The 16,919-nt window shown below is 43.5% G+C and overlaps 1 protein-coding gene across 1 annotated transcript in view; it reads left to right on the top strand.

The window, feature by feature from the left end:
* The window catches only part of LOC132557770 (anoctamin-10-like), a 69,489-nt gene that overhangs the window by 2,183 nt on the left and 50,387 nt on the right, over positions 1-16,919 (top strand). The window contains exons 2-5 of the mRNA XM_060222296.1: positions 7,718-7,786; positions 11,848-12,016; positions 12,408-12,508; positions 12,858-12,943. Of these exons, the coding sequence (XP_060078279.1) occupies positions 7,718-7,786; positions 11,848-12,016; positions 12,408-12,508; positions 12,858-12,943 (425 nt within the window). The remainder of the gene's footprint in view (positions 1-7,717; positions 7,787-11,847; positions 12,017-12,407; positions 12,509-12,857; positions 12,944-16,919) is intronic.

The raw sequence follows: 16,919 nt of genomic DNA, 5'->3' as shown, positions 1-16,919 counted from the left end.
ATGATAACAACCATTACATAACTACCCTGTTATCAGTATGATAACAACCATAACATAACTACCTTGTTATCAGTATGATACTAACCATTACATAACTACCCTGTTATCAGTATGATACTAACCATAGCATAACTACCCTGTTATCAGTATGATAACAACCATAACATAACTACCCTGTTATCAGTATGATAACAACCATTACATCACTACCCTGTTATCAGTATGATAACAACCATTACATAACTACCCTGTTATCAGTATGATAACAACCATTACATCACTACCCTGTTATCAGTATGATAACAACCATTACATAACTACCCTGATATCAGTATGATAACAATCATTACATCACTACCCTGTTATCAGTATGATAACAACCATTACATACTACCCTGTTATCAGTATGATACTAACCATTACATAACTACCCTGTTATCAGTATGATAACAACCATTACATAACTTCCCTGTTATCAGTATTTCTGCTTGGGGTTTGATTCCCTGAAAAGACATAAACATGTATATGAGGTCACATGACGGCCAACTTGAGGTTTTTTTAATGTAAAACCAATTTTCATGATGTAATACTTACCATAACTTTAGTATGCAAATACAGTACCTACACCCATCTTTGTATCCCAACAACAAAAGATTCAAAAGAAAAACAATCCCGCCCTCCCTACGATCCATGAGCCATCACGGCAGGAACGCAGAGTGATCTCCCTTCCTCTAATAACCTTTATGGCGTAAACCCCACAGAGGGGCAGCCAGGCAGATAAGGAAGAGGGGAGGATAGGGTGGGACTCCATAAAGTTATGGTAAGTATTACATCATGAAAATTGGTTTTACATTAAAAAAAACCTCAATTTCATTTCAGTAATAATTACCATAACTTTAGTATGCGAATTCGTCTTACCGTAGTGGTGACTAGAAGCCAGGCAGCCCCTTCAGCACAACCAAAGTAGTAGGGAGGGAGAACAGAGTGCTAAAGTGAAGGGAGGGACCTCTCTGTGAAAGAGCAGGTGTACCCACATGCCGCCGTACGGAAAGACATGGCCCGGGGCTAACGAGGAGGCCCAGCCACTGACTATGCCACCACCAAAGGTCCCAATGAATACAGGCCTTCTGAGTGGGAAGCTAGGGATCACAGATAAAAATCTGTTAAGGTATCCCTGCCCTGCCAGAATACTGCAGACATGACCTCCTGAAAGGAGGACTCATTGAGAGAAGGGCCCAGGATGAAGCAAGGGCCCTGACCTCGTGAGACCGCGCTTTCGCTCTCGCCCGAGCCAGATCATCAAAATGCTCGTAAGCATACTAAATCACCTGGCAAACCCACCTGGAAACCGACTGGGAGGAGATATCTCGTTGCCCCTGTTTAATGGGCAAAACAGACGGGATCGAGAGCCCCGCCCCCCCTGGTTTTATCAAGATAAAACCTAAGAGCCCGACAAGGACAAAGCAACCTATCTCGCTCCTCCGAGCTAGTCACAGCCAGGATCCTGATGGGATCGTGCGAGAACCCCGGAACCTGATTCTTCGCTAAAAACAACTCTATTCATAGCAAAGCCTCTGATTAGGGCAGAAAGAGAGGAGGACTAACCGATCTCCTTCCTGCCATAACAAGCAAGAACTCTGGCAATAGCTGTACGATAGCCAGCAATAGTGCCAGGTGGCAGATAGCGGTACCTAAACAGAGAGATTAGGAATTCCGCAATCAAATGCAGAGGCTTCGAATGAATAAGCTTCCTTGCCGACACACCAATCACAGAAGATCATCCAACGTGACTGGTAGACGGCAGAAGAGGAAGCCCTGATTGATTGCTCAATGCAATCTGACACCTCTTGAGAAAAGCCTGCCTTGGCGTGGCTTCCAGAGATAGCCTCAGCGCGTGAAGGTGGAGGATCTCTGGTCAAGAGTGTGTCATTCTGGGCCAAGGCTGGCGAAGGAGATTCGGTCTGGTGGGGAGAGCCAAGGGCTCCTCCACCAGAAACGACAAGAGCTCCTGAAACCAAGCTTGCCTCGGCCACAGAGGGGCTCTCAGAAGTAAGGAGCAGTGATGCTCCCAGAACTTCTGTAGAACCCTGCCCACCAGGTTGAAGGGAGGGAATGCATATGCATACGTCCCTTCCTATTCCAGAGAAAGGGCGTCCACAGCCCACGCCTTACGGTCTGGGACCGGGGAGACGAAGGTTAGCAGCTGGTTGTTCAGGGAAGTGGCAAACAGGTCTATAATAGGTCTGTCCCACGCCTGACAATTCCCCTTGAAAATCAAGGGACACAGCTGCCATTCCGTCAACACCGGCTGGTGGCGCCTGGAGAGTGGCCACCAACACACTCAGCCTGCCAGAAAGATGCTTGACCGCTATGGTTAACTGCATGTCCTGGCAGAGAAGATGGATGTGGATGGAGAGGGCACACAGGACATGAGACCTGGTGGCCCCTGTCTCTCCAGATACGCGACAACTGTTGCCGGTAGCCACACTTTGGACTGCAGGATACCCCTAAAGGACTGCAGAGCCAAATGAACAGTCTCATCTCGAGTACACTGATGTGCTCCGAGAGTTGTTCGCCAGACCACTCCCCCAAGCGGCATTGGCCATCGAGGTAAGCTCACATTCCTGTCATGAACGCGTCCATGAACAGGATCATAGAGGGGATAGGCTTGGTCAGAGGTACCCCGTGGAAAACGTTCTCCTGAATGGTCCACCAGCAAGAGAACTCCCTGACCGACTGGGTAAGCGGGATCCAGGCCTCCTGGATGACGGAACCCAGTCAGACAGGAGGAACATATGGAGAGGTCCGATGTCAATCCTCCTTAGGGGGACCACATATGCCAAGGAGTTGAGATACCCCAGAAAACTGAGGAACCAATGTACCTGGACAAGCGACCAAGTGATGAAAGTCAGAGCCAGAGCCCTGACCTTCTCAAACTTCTCCAGAGGTGGAAGGGCTAAGCCCCGAACCATGTCAAAATGGTTCCCCAGGAAGAAGAAGTCCTAATATGAAGGAACCTCTGACTTCTCTCTGGAAGGAATGAAGCCGACTCTGAGCAAGAGTTTCAGGACCAGACGAGTGTCCTTCACTAACGATTCTCACACCAAAAGAGGCATGAGGGAGTCGTCGAAATAGATGTGGACGTCTATTCTGCAGGAGTGAAGGAAACACCAGCAGCAACTTGGTGAACACCAAAGGAGCTGTCGTGAGCACCAAGGGCATCTCTGCCTTGGCAGCATGGTCCCTACTTCCTCCTGGATCACCCGTGCCCTTTCTGAATCCCCGGGAGGAGGAAAGAAACAAAAACGGCCAGGAGGCGAGGGACGAATCCTGAAGAAGGGGAATACCTAGACCCTCCCTGACCACCGACAAAAGCCCAAGCGTCCTCTGTAATATCCTGCCACTAGGATAGGAAAGCAGAGAGACGTCCGCCCACAGGGAGTTCCGGATGGGGCAGATCGAGCCCCTGCCAGACCAGAGAATCGTCTGCCCACCCGGAGCCTGAGCCTGCAGGAGAAGGACATGAGCCCGGGAAAGGAGAACCACCGTCCACCCGGCCATACCCTTCGCCTTTCGCGGCCAAGAAGCAGAAATAGTCAGGAACCCTTCTTCTTGCCCCCAGGAGGTTTCTTACCCTTCCTACCCTTCCCCTTGTTGCCGTTGAAGTGAGGTTGGGACTTGGGCTGTGCAGAAAACTGAGCAGCCGAAGACTTCGCCTTCTTCTTAGGAGGCACTGACCCCTGCGAGGCACTGGCCTTCTCAGCCTGAAACCTCTTCACCAGAAGTGCTGAGGCGACCGAGTCCTCCTTCATATCCTTCTGAACCCAAGGAAGAGCTCCCCTGAACAGGGTAGAGCCCTAGAAGGGGGCATTCAACAAGCGGAAACGGTAGGGTTACTGGACTGGGCGGAATTTCAGAACTGAAAACTGCCTAGCCAACACGGCATTGACGAGCAGAGAACCTGCAAGGCTGCCGTGTCCTGTATGTCGGCTGTTCTGTCTCGGATAACCGACACTCAGGCAAATCGGATACCCTGTATAGACAAACTGTCAGGAAGTCTATGTATGACAGAACTTGGATGGAGAGGTGCAACATTCTCTCCATCCTGTGGTGCTCTTTGGGATCGAGCACCACCTGGTCCACTGATTTGCCGGGCCAGGCAGCCAGCTGTCTCAACTCCAGCTGTGCTGGTTGAGAGGCCAGCTGCCCATCATGTGTGGCATAGTCGGAAGCTGAAGCCTCCGACAATTCACCAACACTGAGCTGCAGACCGACAAACCCGGGAGCACGGGTAGAGAAGGAGTCCTTCTCTAAAACCGGAGCCCGGGCCGTGGCCAGAACCGAAGACATGATATTGCCTTCTGGCAGAGACCGATCTGAGCGAACGGAAGCCCGAGGAGCCACCAGGGAACCCAGAAGGATGGTGGATTCAGGCGCCGACGATGCTGAGGCGGTGGGCAAACCTCCGCCCTGAGAATCCGGGAGATGTTGGCCCGGAGGACCCGCATCCCAGAAAGCACATGCTGAGCCTCGGCTTCAGCAGTCTCAGAGCCATCTTCCCCTTGTGAACCCTCTTGGCCCAGGAGAAAGATGAATGACATCGTCTTCCTCTGCCGAGCCCGCACCCTCGATGTCCATCTCCTCCTCAATAGAGACCGAAGTCCCCTTGGGAGGAACAGGGGCCGCCAGAGGAGCCATCTCCACAGAGGGGAACTCCTCTTTATGGCATTTGGACGCAGCGCGACCAACAGCTGCAGCTGTAGGCTTGGGTCCTGGGAACAGGAGACCGACGGGTCCGCGCTGGAGGCGGAAGTCCTTAAGGTCTGGCAAACCTTTATAGGACCGGCCAACAAGGCCCCCGAAGTAGCAGAACATTGGGGGGATTCCGCACTGCTATAACATCTCCTAGAGGAGAGACCAACCCCTATGGGTTCCACGAGTGAAGACCCATGGGGTAAAAACCCAAACCCCTGAGGGAATGGGAACGGTCCAGCGGGCCGGGAGTGACCCCAGAACTGGCCAAGATGGCCTGCCTGAGTCTGGGGCTGGACATCCTGTCCAAAGGACCAGGATGAACCGCCACTCCCACCAGGTGGAAACCCAGACATGTACGGGCTAAGCCCGTAACTGCTGAGTAACTGTTGGTACCCAAAACCATCCGCAGGTTGGCCTGGGCAACCCAGGAATAAGTGCCCGCAGGCACCCCTACTCCCTGAGCCCAGGGGAAAGGGAGACCGGAAACCGGACTCCTGGCCTGAAGCCCCAAACCCTTGGAGGAAAACCCCCTGGGAAACCCTGCACTGGGAAATCTGGATTGGGACGGAAGTCCCAGAGCCAGAAGCCTGTGAGGGTGGGAAAACAGACCCCGCGCTGACACCAGGATTAGTGAACTCAAGTGTCACTAATCCCCGTAGCCACAGACAATCCTGACAAAAAGTCTGTGGCCCCTGAACCTATACCCGAAGGCACAGTTCCGGAGTCAAAGCGGCCCCCACCAACGACGCCACCTGGCGTGCCGAGGTCCCTGAAGGAATCAGAGACCTCGACCGGAAGTCCCTTTCCGACGGTAACACCGCCGCCTATCGAGAGCTACCGGCCAATTCGACCCTTGACTGCGCCGAGTCAGGGTCGGGCTGCCCCCTCCCCCTACTCCAGGACGCACCTGGACAGGGGGAGCCACCCCCTGCTGAAGGGCGGAGCTCGGTGGAACGAGAGCACCCCCAGCAGGAACGCTCTGGTTCAGAACTTCAGGAGGGAGGTCTTAAAAAGCTTACTTCCCTTACCGGAAGAAGAGGACGAATCCCTCTTCCGGCGGAAAGTTAGCTGGAAAGGCATGGGAGCCTAAACAGCAGACTCCATGTGCAAACAAAGTTCACATAGTGAGGTCTGGCTGTAATGTCGGCAAATGGGACAGGTATCATGGGGTTCCCATTATCTATAGAAATAGGAACATCCATGCGCTGACCCCCGACGTAAACCCGGCACCTTTATCCAGCATCGAAACAATAAAAAATTGTAACAATGAAAACAAGGATAAAAAGTTTTCTAACAATCAAAAAACTACGAACGAGATCATAAAACCTACCGTACGCAGCAAGATTGTACTGCGAAAAAAAAAGAAAGCGGTCGTACAAAACGGCCGACAAAGCAGCAAGAAAACAATTTCAACTTCACGAAAATCCGAGTGACGAGACAAGTAGTCACGCATTCGAACACGCGGAGGAAAAACACGGCCGGAAAACGAAGTTCTCGAACAATAAAAAAACTACGAACGAGAGCACAAAGCCTACCGTACGCAGCAAGATTGCACTGCATAAATAAAACGGCCGTACAACACGGCCGACAAAGCAGCAAGAAAACAAATTCCAACTTCACGCAAATCCGAGCAACGAGTAGTCACGCACTCGAATACGTGGAGGAAAAAACGGCCGGAAATACGGTCAAAATAAACAAATGACAATACTTAATTTCACAATATAAGTTGGGAGATGGGTTTATAGACTACTAATAGAGTAACAATATACTCAAACGACAATGGCAGTACGAAGAGAAGGAGTAAGAAAAGCACTTAGCTCAGACACCTCCGCACTCGTCGGCAGCCATAAAGGTAAGAGGAAGGGAGATCACTCTGCGTTCCTGCCGTGATGGCTCATGGATCGTAGGGAGGGCGGGATTGTTTTTCTTTTGAATCTTTTGTTGTTGGGATACAAAGATGGGTGTAGGTACTGTATTTGCATACTAAAGTTATGGTAATTATTACTGAAATGAAAATGGGTTTTCCCCGGGTACTCCGGTTTCCTCCCACAGTAAGACTCTTCACACTCTTCCATCTGGGCCAACAAGAGTGATCAATTTAAGCTGATAGTTTGTTTTGCAATTGTTTTATAATAAATAAAGTTTATATTATACCTGTTATCAGTATAATAACACTCATTACACACTGCTTGTTGTTCTAATTGTATTCACAGAAGATCTGATTTTAAGGACTCAAGCAACTAAATCAGCCGCTGGGCTATTCTTCCATACAAATACTGTCCAAGTATCTAAGGTTGTAAAATATAGTGCCCTCAGGAGTCTTAATTTCTGCAGATACTCACAAAAATGTATAGTTTTAACACATTTCAGTATTTTGAGTTTTCCCTAAGTGTGTGTTTAGTTTCACAAGTAAACTTACAGTTGTTGACTGCTGAAGGTGATGATAGATATCAACTAACGTAATACATAATGCCATACACAGGTATATGTTTCTCTGAGACAGTTGTGTTGAACATTAATGCTATTGGCTATAAATAAGTAAAAATATTATGTTTGAGCACTGAGGAGTCTGAAACCAAATAAGTGAAAAGTTGAAAAGTTGACTAACAAAGTCTGGGTACTCTATTGTGGTGTCCATTTTTGTTTTTACCCTGATTTAGACAGTAAAATTTCAGTAAACCACTTAACTACCAGGTAAGCCAGAATTCTTCTGATGTTCCTGTGATCGAAAATCAGAATTATTCCAACAATTTGGTACTTCTAGGCCTTCTTCATCAAATTGGCCTATCTGTAAGAGAAGTTTACAATATATTGGTTAAAGGCTACATACAATAGACACCCTTTGGTGTTCTTTACAGTGGCTTATAGCTATCATTGAAATTTTTTGAAATAGGTGAATATGTAGGTTAATTTACCTACTGCATATTCATTTTATTGGGGATGTTCTTAAACTTTATTTCAGAAAAGTACAACAGAGGCAATGAGAAACATGCATATGACAGAAAAAGCCAAACGAATGTCTGCACGACAGGTAGCAATATTAACTCAATGCATGCTGCATGTATCTTTCTGCTGTTAAGTGCACAATTCATGTATCTTTCTGCTGTTAAGTGCACAATTCATGTATCTTTCTGCTGTTAAGTGTACAATTCATGTATCTTTCTGCTGTTAAGTGTACAATTCATGCTTCAAAGAATTAAAAGTGCAGTACGTGCTATAATTGTGTCTTGTTATCAAACCTGATTGTTGTATGTTTACTGCTTGTCTGATGTTTTTGTTCCTTTTCATCCGAATAAAAAATTGCACAGATATTTATTTTTCAGCTATTGAAAATATATCTAAGCAACTAGAAACCAAAAAATGGGTGGTACCCTTCAACACAAACTTAAAATTATAATCAGATAAGGTAGTGCCATATGTATAAACTACACATTACTGATGTTTTGTCCTAGGACCTGTCAGTCTAAAGTGTGAAACTTATGAGGTGTCACAGGAATTTAAAAAAAAACAAAAATTAAATGATTTGAACAGTACATTTACCCCAGTAATCAATGACTTCTAATAAAATCCAGTAATAACACCAAATCACTAAAGACTGGTCTATCCTAGGAGTAGGACTAGATGGTATAGCGCTACAACTGAGATAGTCTGTAACAATGGCATGAATGTTTTAATGATACAAAAATTTCTGAATTTAATTTGATAATTGCTAATGGATTTTATAAGATGTAATGATGATTAAGAGGAGATCACATAAAGGGATTGTGGCTAGAGCTTAAAGTACAGAGAAAGCAATCTGATTGGTTGATGATGGGACTGGGTAAAGTGGTGTAATAGGGGTAGGAGCTACATCACAGAGAAAGCAATCTGATTGGTTGATGATGGGACTAGGTAAAGTGGTGTAATAGGGGTAGGAGCTACATCACAGAGAAATCAATCTGATTGGTTGATGATGGGACTGGGTAAAGTGGTGTAATAGGGGTAGGAGCTACATCACAGAGAAAGCAATCTGATTGGTTGATGATGGGACTAGGTAAAGTGGTGTAATAGGGGTAGGAGCTACATCACAGAGAAAGCAATCTGATTGGTTGATGATGGGACTGGGTAAAGTGGTGTAATAGGGGTAGGAGCTACATCACAGAGAAAGCAATCTGATTGGTTGATGATGGAACTGGGTAAAGTGGTGTAATAGGGGTAGGAGCTACATCACAGAGAAAGCAATCTGATTGGTTGATGATGGGACTGGGTAAAGTGGTGTAATAGGGGTAGGAGCTACATCACAGAGAAAGCAATCTGATTGGTTGATGATGGGACTAGGTAAAGTGGTGTAATAAGGGTAGGAGCTACATCACAGAGAAAGCAATCTGATTGGTTGATGATGGGACTGGGTAAAGTGGTGTAATAGGGGTAGGAGCTACATCACAGAGAAAGCAATCTGATTGGTTGATGATGGGACTGGGTAAAGTGGTGTAATAGGGGTAGGAGCTACATCACAGAGAAATCAATCTGATTGGTTGATGATGGGACTGGGTAAAGTGGTGTAATAGGGGTAGGAGCTACATCACAGGGAAATCAATCTGATTGGTTGATGATGGGACTGGGTAAAGTGGTGTAATAGGGGTAGGAGCTACATCACAGGGAAATCAATCTGATTGGTTGATGATGGGACTGGGTAAAGTGGTGTAATAGGGGTAGGAGCTACATCACAGGGGAATCAATCTGATTGGTTGAACATGTAATGAAGTAGTGTGGTATGATTGGGACAAGATCTTTTGATTTCGATTAATATTTCCCAGACATACATGATCTTGATTGTAATATCTATATTTTGAATATGAATCTTGATTTTACTTATTAAGAAATTGGTCTAGATATATTGGGAGTGAATGAATGCCAGTGTGATGTAGATGGTGACATGATCTAACAAATCTGTCTCCTTTGAAAGTTTTTTATATGCTGCCGGAGACGGTCGTATATTGGTGTCATCTTCTCCGTCTGTCTGTCTGTATGTCCATCCGTACGTACGTCCATTTCTTGTGAACACAACTCCTCCTAAACTAATCATCAGATTTTCATGAAACTTTTTTTTTGTAATGCATATTTTTTATTTCTTTTGATTCACACATAATCAGTTTGTTACAAATTTGAAAAAACAACATATATCCACAGATATAATATTTCTAGTTACAGATGTTTGTATAGTATAACGAAATGTAATTGATTTAATAAATTGTCCATTGGTTGCCATTTTTGAATTATTTCAGGATACTTATGTAACACCTATTATTTCAATTTCTTTGTTACGTTTTAAAAACGATAACATACCTGTTATTGAAGGAAGGGACAAATTACATCTACATATATATATGTAGCATCTTATTATCAGAAAACAACAATTAAGCAAATTATTATTATTTTTAATTTTACATCCAAACATGGCATCCATTTTGTCAATTTCATATTCAATGTTACATTTCACCTTGATTAAATCTGAAAATTTCCTACAAATAACATTTACGTGAATGCATTGCCACATTAGATGATACAAATCTTCATCTTCATGATTACAAAAGGTACAATTCCTGTTATCATTTATACTGAATTTATATAAAAGTGTATTAGTACATATTGTTCCAAGAAAAATTTTGAATTGAACATTTCTTAGATTTACATCTTGTGTACCACTCCTTGGTATCAAATATGTATATTTCCAATCTATTTCTAGGTTTTGCAGATATTGAGACCATCTTTCAATTGCTTTTTGATTTATAGAAAGAACAGAGGAACAAAATTTTGAATAGAAAATTCTAGTAGGTTTGACAAGAGATTTTATAAGTTTAATATTATTGGTTTCTCACACCGTATTATTACCATGGCGACTGATTGACCTTTTCCATGCACCCGGGATGGCGAAAATAATGCCATAAAACTGAATCCTTTGACTTTGTGGTATATTAAAGCGTTCTTGTAAATTCTGAAAAGTCATCACCTTACCATCATTTAGAATAAGATCTGCTATCTGGTTGATGCCACTATCTTGCCATGACTGGAAATATACTGTTTTGTTACCTATTTTTATATTATGATTAAACCATATTGGTTGGGACAAAAAATACTCTGCATCCTGCTGTTCCAAATTTTCTTCACTCCAAGCCAAAAATACTTCTTTCCAGAAAAGATTAAATTTGTTAGTGATTTTAAGCATATCATTTTTTACATGAGAGAATGTTTAAATTTCCATATTTACCCAATTTATCTAACAGAAGTAGTTTCCAAGGGGATGTGTTTTGAGGATCAATTAATTTCTTGACCCAGGTCATTTTCAAAGATTTAATAAAACTTTCAATTCAGTCATATTAAGACCACCATTCTCATAACTGTTTCTTAGTGTTCCTCTCCTGATTTTATCTTTTTTGTCGTTCCATATAAAGTTAAAGCATCTCTGTTCTACTTGCTGGAGCATGTGGCAGGGAGGCTTTGTTGAAACTGTAAATAATTGCACAAGTATTGGAATTTTCATGAAACTTGCTCAATGTCACTACTACAATGGGTAGATGTGCAGGAAGGGGCAATTTTTCGGTTCTTTGATTTTTGTAAAATTTATGCCATTTTCAACTTTGTATCTGTAGTTTGCTCTTAGTTGAGCTTTGTGAATGCAATTTCTCCTAAAATAATGATAAGATTTTCATAAAACTTGCTCAATGTCACTTATACAATGGTTCGATGTGCATGAAGGGGCGATTTTACGGTTCATTGATTTTTGTAAGATTTATGCCATTTTATCTTGATCTTTATATTTTGTGGCGGCGTATATTGTGTCCACGGCACTCTTGTTGAAATCTAGTCAGGCACTTCTGTTATGAACAGGAAATCTAAATAGTTTATTTCAAACAGACAATTTTTTTTGTAGAATTTACCTGCAAAACACAAAGAGTCTTTAAAAAGAAAACACTATAAGATAATGCCTTTGTATTTGGTTATATACTGAATCATGTTGATAAATATCTACATATTGTTTTAAGGTACATGTTCTTGTTTTTTTATTGATAAATAAAATCTATCGGGATAATATCTGTACTCTGACAATTTCAGGAATACACAGGTGAGATTCCTGCATCTACTTCAACAGCCAGTAAACAAAACTGGAAACCGAGGAAAGAAACTCCTGATAATCCTCATCAAGACCAGTGCTGTGGATCATTTCGTGGATGGCTTAAACAAAAGGAGACAAGCTTTTTCGATCCAGATCCTGAAGATATTGGTATGATATTTGTTATGTTGAAGATACTTGACATATTGATATCCCATTTCACTGTGATCTGTAGCATCACAACATCAACACGTGATTACATACTGATGGTGATTGTTCATAATGACCTTGGTAAGGAATAAATAGGTCACCCTTGACCAATTTAAAGAATATTGTGTATAAGATATGTACCCCTCAAAAGATGAATTTAATAGTCTCGCCATAGATATATATCCTAACAACATGCTGTACACCAGGTAAGATTTTGATGACTGTTGGTTACACCAGGTCCTAGTGTAAGGTCACAATCATAGATGTCTGTTGGTTATACACCAGTTCCTAGTGTAAGGTCACAATTGGCTCTCACTTTGTTATATTGATGCTGTTTTTTTTCATAATGAAGAGGACTTTGAAAGTACACCCTTCATCATGGACCGTTTTCACATATACAAAGGCCATGAGGATCCAAGCACATTCTTCAGACCTTCAATTAGGTCCCTATTGGTAAGGACATCACTTCAATCCTGATGTCCCTGTTACAAAGGACATCAGTTCAATCCTGATGTCCCTGTTGTTAAGGACATCAGTCAAAACCTTAAGTCCCTAATTGTTAAGTGCCAAAATCAAAAAGCCCCTATTTGTAAGTGTCTCAGTCCAAAATAATGGTCCATTATGTTTATTGTCCCAAATGTTTAGTCCTTTATTTTTAATTCAAAATAAAATATGAATTATGTTTTTTTACCTGCAATATTTGTATTTTTAAGGATATAAATTAATTTACACAGACAATAGTAAGTGACATATAAGATAGATCTTAAGTATAATGATAAATCATTGACATTTTTTCTCACAGGTAAAACATATTTTGATCAACTTAGATATTCGTGAAGACCTGGAGGCCAAAAATTTTCCCCTAAAGGACGAGAAAGGGCGTAAGTAGTCAGGAACAGCAAAGAGGAGACTGATACAGATAAGTGGTAGATTTAGAGGTGTTGGGAGACCACAGGGTAGGAGAGACCATGGGATGGGATGTTGGAAGATGACAGGGTAGGAGAGACCATGGGATGAGGTGTTGGGAGACCACAGGGTAGGAGAGACCATGGGATGGGGTGTTGGGAGATGACAGGGTAGGAGAGACCATGGGATGAGGTGTTGGGAGACGACAGGGTAGGAGAGACCATGGGATAAGGTGTTGGGAGACCACAGGGTAGGAGAGACCATGGGATGGGGTGTTGGGAGATGACAGGGTAGGAGAGACCATGGGATGGGATGTTGGGAGATGACAGGGTAGGAGAGACCATGGGATGGGGTTGTTGGGAGACCACAGGGTAGGAGAGACCATGGGATGGGGTGTTGGGAGATGACAGGGTAGGAGAGACTATGGGATGGGGTGTTAGGAGACCACAGGGTAGGAGAGACCATGGGATGGGATGTTGGGAGACGACATGTAGGAGAGACCATGGGATGGGATGTTGGGAGACGACAGGTAGGAGAGACCATGGGAGTGGGTGTTGGGAGACCACGGGGTAGGAGAGACCATGGGATGAGGTGTTGGGAGATGACAGGGTAGGAAAGACCATGGGATGAGGTGCTGGGAGATCATAGAGTAGGAGAGACCATGGGATGGGGTGTTGGGAGATGACAGGGTAGGAGAGACCATGGGATGAGGTGTTGGGAAATGACAGGGTAGGAGAGATCATGGGATGAGGTGTTGGGAGATGACAGGGTAGGAGAGACCATGGGATGAGGTGTTGGGAAATGACAGGGTAGGAGAGACTATGGGATGGGGTGTTGGGAGACGAATGGGTAGGAGAGACCATTTGATGAGGTGTTGGGGGATGACAGGGTAGGAGAGACTATGGGATGAGGTGTTGGGAAATGACAGTGTTGCCCTGTTGACTGTTAGATTGATACTTTGTTGACTGTTAGAGTGTTGCCCTGTTGACTGTTAGAGTGATACTTTGTTGACTGTTAGAGTGTTGCCCTGTTGACTGTTAGATTGATACTTTGTTGACTGTTAGAGTGTTGCCTGTTAGAGTGTTAGTTGCCCTGTTGACAGTTTAGAGTGTTACTTTGTTGACTGTTGAGTGTGACTGTTAGAGTGTTGCTGTTGACTGTTAGAGTGTTGCCCTGTTGACTGTTAGAGTGATACTTTGTTGACTGTTAGAGTGTTGTTGCCCTGTTGACTGTTAGATTGTTGACTGTTACTGTTGACTGTTAGACTGTTGACTGTTAGTGTTGCCCTGTTAGACTGTGTTAGAGTGTTGCTGTTGACTGTTGACTGTTAGAGTGTTGCCCTGTTGACTGTTAGATTGATACTTTGTTGACTGTTAGAGTGTTGCCCTGTTGACTGTTAGATTGATACTTTGTTGACTGTTAGAGTAATACTTTGTTGATTGTTAGAGTGATACTTTGTTGACTGTTAGAGTGTTGCCCTGTTGACTGTTAGAGTGTTGCTCTGTTGACTGTAAGAGTGATACTTTGTTGACTGTTAGAGTGTTGCCCTGTTGACTGTTAGATTGATACTTTGTTGACTGTTAGAGTGTTGCCCTGTTGACTGTTAGAGTGTTGCTCTGTTGACTGTTAGAGTGTTGCTCTGTTGACTGTTAGAGTGTTGCCGTGTTGACTGTTAGAGTGTTGACTGTTAGAGTGATACTTTGTTGACTGTTAGAGTGTTGCCCTGTTGACTGTTAGAGTGATACTTTGTTGACTGTTAGAGTGTTGCCCTGTTGACTGTTAGATTGATACTTTGTTGACTGTTAGAGTGTTGCCCTGTTGACTGTTAGATTGATACTTTGTTGACTGTTAGAGTGTTGCCCTGTTGACTGTTAGAGTGTTGCCCTGTTGACTGTTAGAGTGTTACTTTGTTGACTGTTAGAGTGTTGCCCTGTTGACTGTTAGAGTGTTGCCCTGTTGACTGTTAGAGTGTTGCCCTGTTGACTGTTAGATTGATACTTTGTTGACTGTTAGAGTGTTGCCCTGTTGACTGTTAGATTGATACTTTGTTGACTGTTAGAGTGTTGCCCTGTTGACTGTTAGAGTTGACTGTTAGAGTGTTGCGCTGTTGACTGTTAGAGTGTTGCCCTGTTGACTGTTAGATTGATACTTTGTTGACTGTTAGAGTGTTGCCCTGTTGACTGTTAGAGTGATACTTTGTTGACTGTTAGAGTAATGCTTTGTTGATTTTTAGAGTGATACTTTGTTGACTGTTAGAGTGTTGCCCTGTTGACTGTTAGAGTGTTGCTCTGTTGACTGTTAGAGTGTTGCCCTGTTGACTGTTAGATTGATACTTTGTTGACTGTTAGAGTGTTGCCCTGTTGACTGTTAGAGTGTTGCCCTGTTGACTGTTAGATTGATACTTTGTTGACTGTTAGAGTGATGCTCTGTTGACTGTTAGAGTGTTGCCGTGTTGACTGTTAGAGTGATTCGAGTTGACTGAGATTGACTGTTGACTGTTAGAGTGTTGCTCTGTTGACTGTTAGAGTGATTGACTGTTAGAGTGTAACCTCTGTTGACTGTAAGAGTGATACTTTGTTGACTTTTAGAGTGTTGCCCTGTTGACTGGCCTGTTGACTGTTAGAGTGTTGCCCTGTTGACTGTTAGAGTGTTGCTCTGTTGACTGTAAGAGTGATACTTTGTTGACTTTTAGAGTGTTGCCCTGTTGACTGTTAGAGTGTTGCCCTGTTGACTGTTAGAGTGATACTTTGTTGACTGTTAGAGTGTTGCCCTGTTGACTGTTAGAGTGATACTTTGTTGACCTTTAGAGTGTTGCCCTGTTGACTGTTAGATTGATAATTTGTTGACTGTTAGAGTGTTGCCCTGTTGACTGTTAGAGTGTTGCCCTGTTGACTGTTAGAGTGTTGCCCTGTTGACTGTTAGAGTGTTGCTCTGTTGACTGTAAGAGTGATACTTTGTTGACTTTTAGAGTGTTGCCCTGTTGACTGTTAGAGTGTTGCCCTGTTGACTGTTAGATTGATACTGTGATGACTGTTATATTTATACATTTATGACTGTTAGAGGGATGCACTGTTGACTGTTAGAGTGTTGCCCTGTTGACTGTTAGAGATACTTTGTTGACTGTTAGAGTGTTGTTGACTGTTGACTGTTGACTGTTAGAGTGTTGCTTTGTTGACTGTTAGAGTGTGTTAGAGTTGACTGTTGACTGTTAGAGTGTTGCTGTTAGAGTGTTGCCTGTTGACTGTTAGATTTACTGTTGACTGTTAGAGTGTTGCCCTGTTGACTGTTAGAGTGTTGCTCTGTTGACTGTTAGAGTGTTGCCCTGTTGACTGTTAGAGTGATACTTTGTTGACTGTTAGAGTGTTACCCTGTTGACTGTTAGAGTGTTGCCCTGTTGACTGTTAGATTGATACTTTGTTGACTGTTAGAGTGTTGCCCTGTTGACTGTTAGAGTGTTGCCCTGTTGGCTGTTAGAGTGTTGCCCTGTTGACTGTTAGAGTGTTGCCCTGTTGACTGTTAGAGTGATACTTTGTTGACTGTTAGAGTGTTGCCCTGTTGACTGTTAGAGTGATACTTTGTTGACTGTTAGAGTGTTGCCCTGTTGACTGTTAGAGTGATACTTTGTTGACTGTTAGAGTGTTGCCCTGTTGACTGTTAGAGTGTTGCCCTGCTGACTGTTAGATTGATATTTTGTTGACTGTTAGAGTGATACTTTGTTGACTTTTAGAGTGTTGCCCTGTTGACTGTTAGAGTGTTGCCCTGTTGACTGTTAGAGTGATACTTTGTTGACTGTTAGAGTGTTGCTTTGTTGACTGTTAGAGTGTTGACTGTAGAGTGTTGCCCTGTTGACTGTTAGAGTGTTGCTCTGTTGACTGTAAGAGTGATACTTTGTTGACTTTTAGAGTGTTGCCCTGTTGACTGTTAGAGTGTTGCCCTGTTGACTGTTAGAGTGATACTT

This window comes from Ylistrum balloti, unplaced genomic scaffold (assembly GCF_031769215.1).
Source record: "Ylistrum balloti isolate Yb309-2 unplaced genomic scaffold, AGI_CSIRO_Ybal_v1 Utg370720, whole genome shotgun sequence".
In the NCBI taxonomy this organism is placed as follows: domain Eukaryota; kingdom Metazoa; phylum Mollusca; class Bivalvia; order Pectinida; family Pectinidae; genus Ylistrum; species Ylistrum balloti.
The sequence above is the reverse complement of the archived record's forward strand: the minus strand, read 5'-3'. Positions and strand labels throughout refer to the sequence as shown.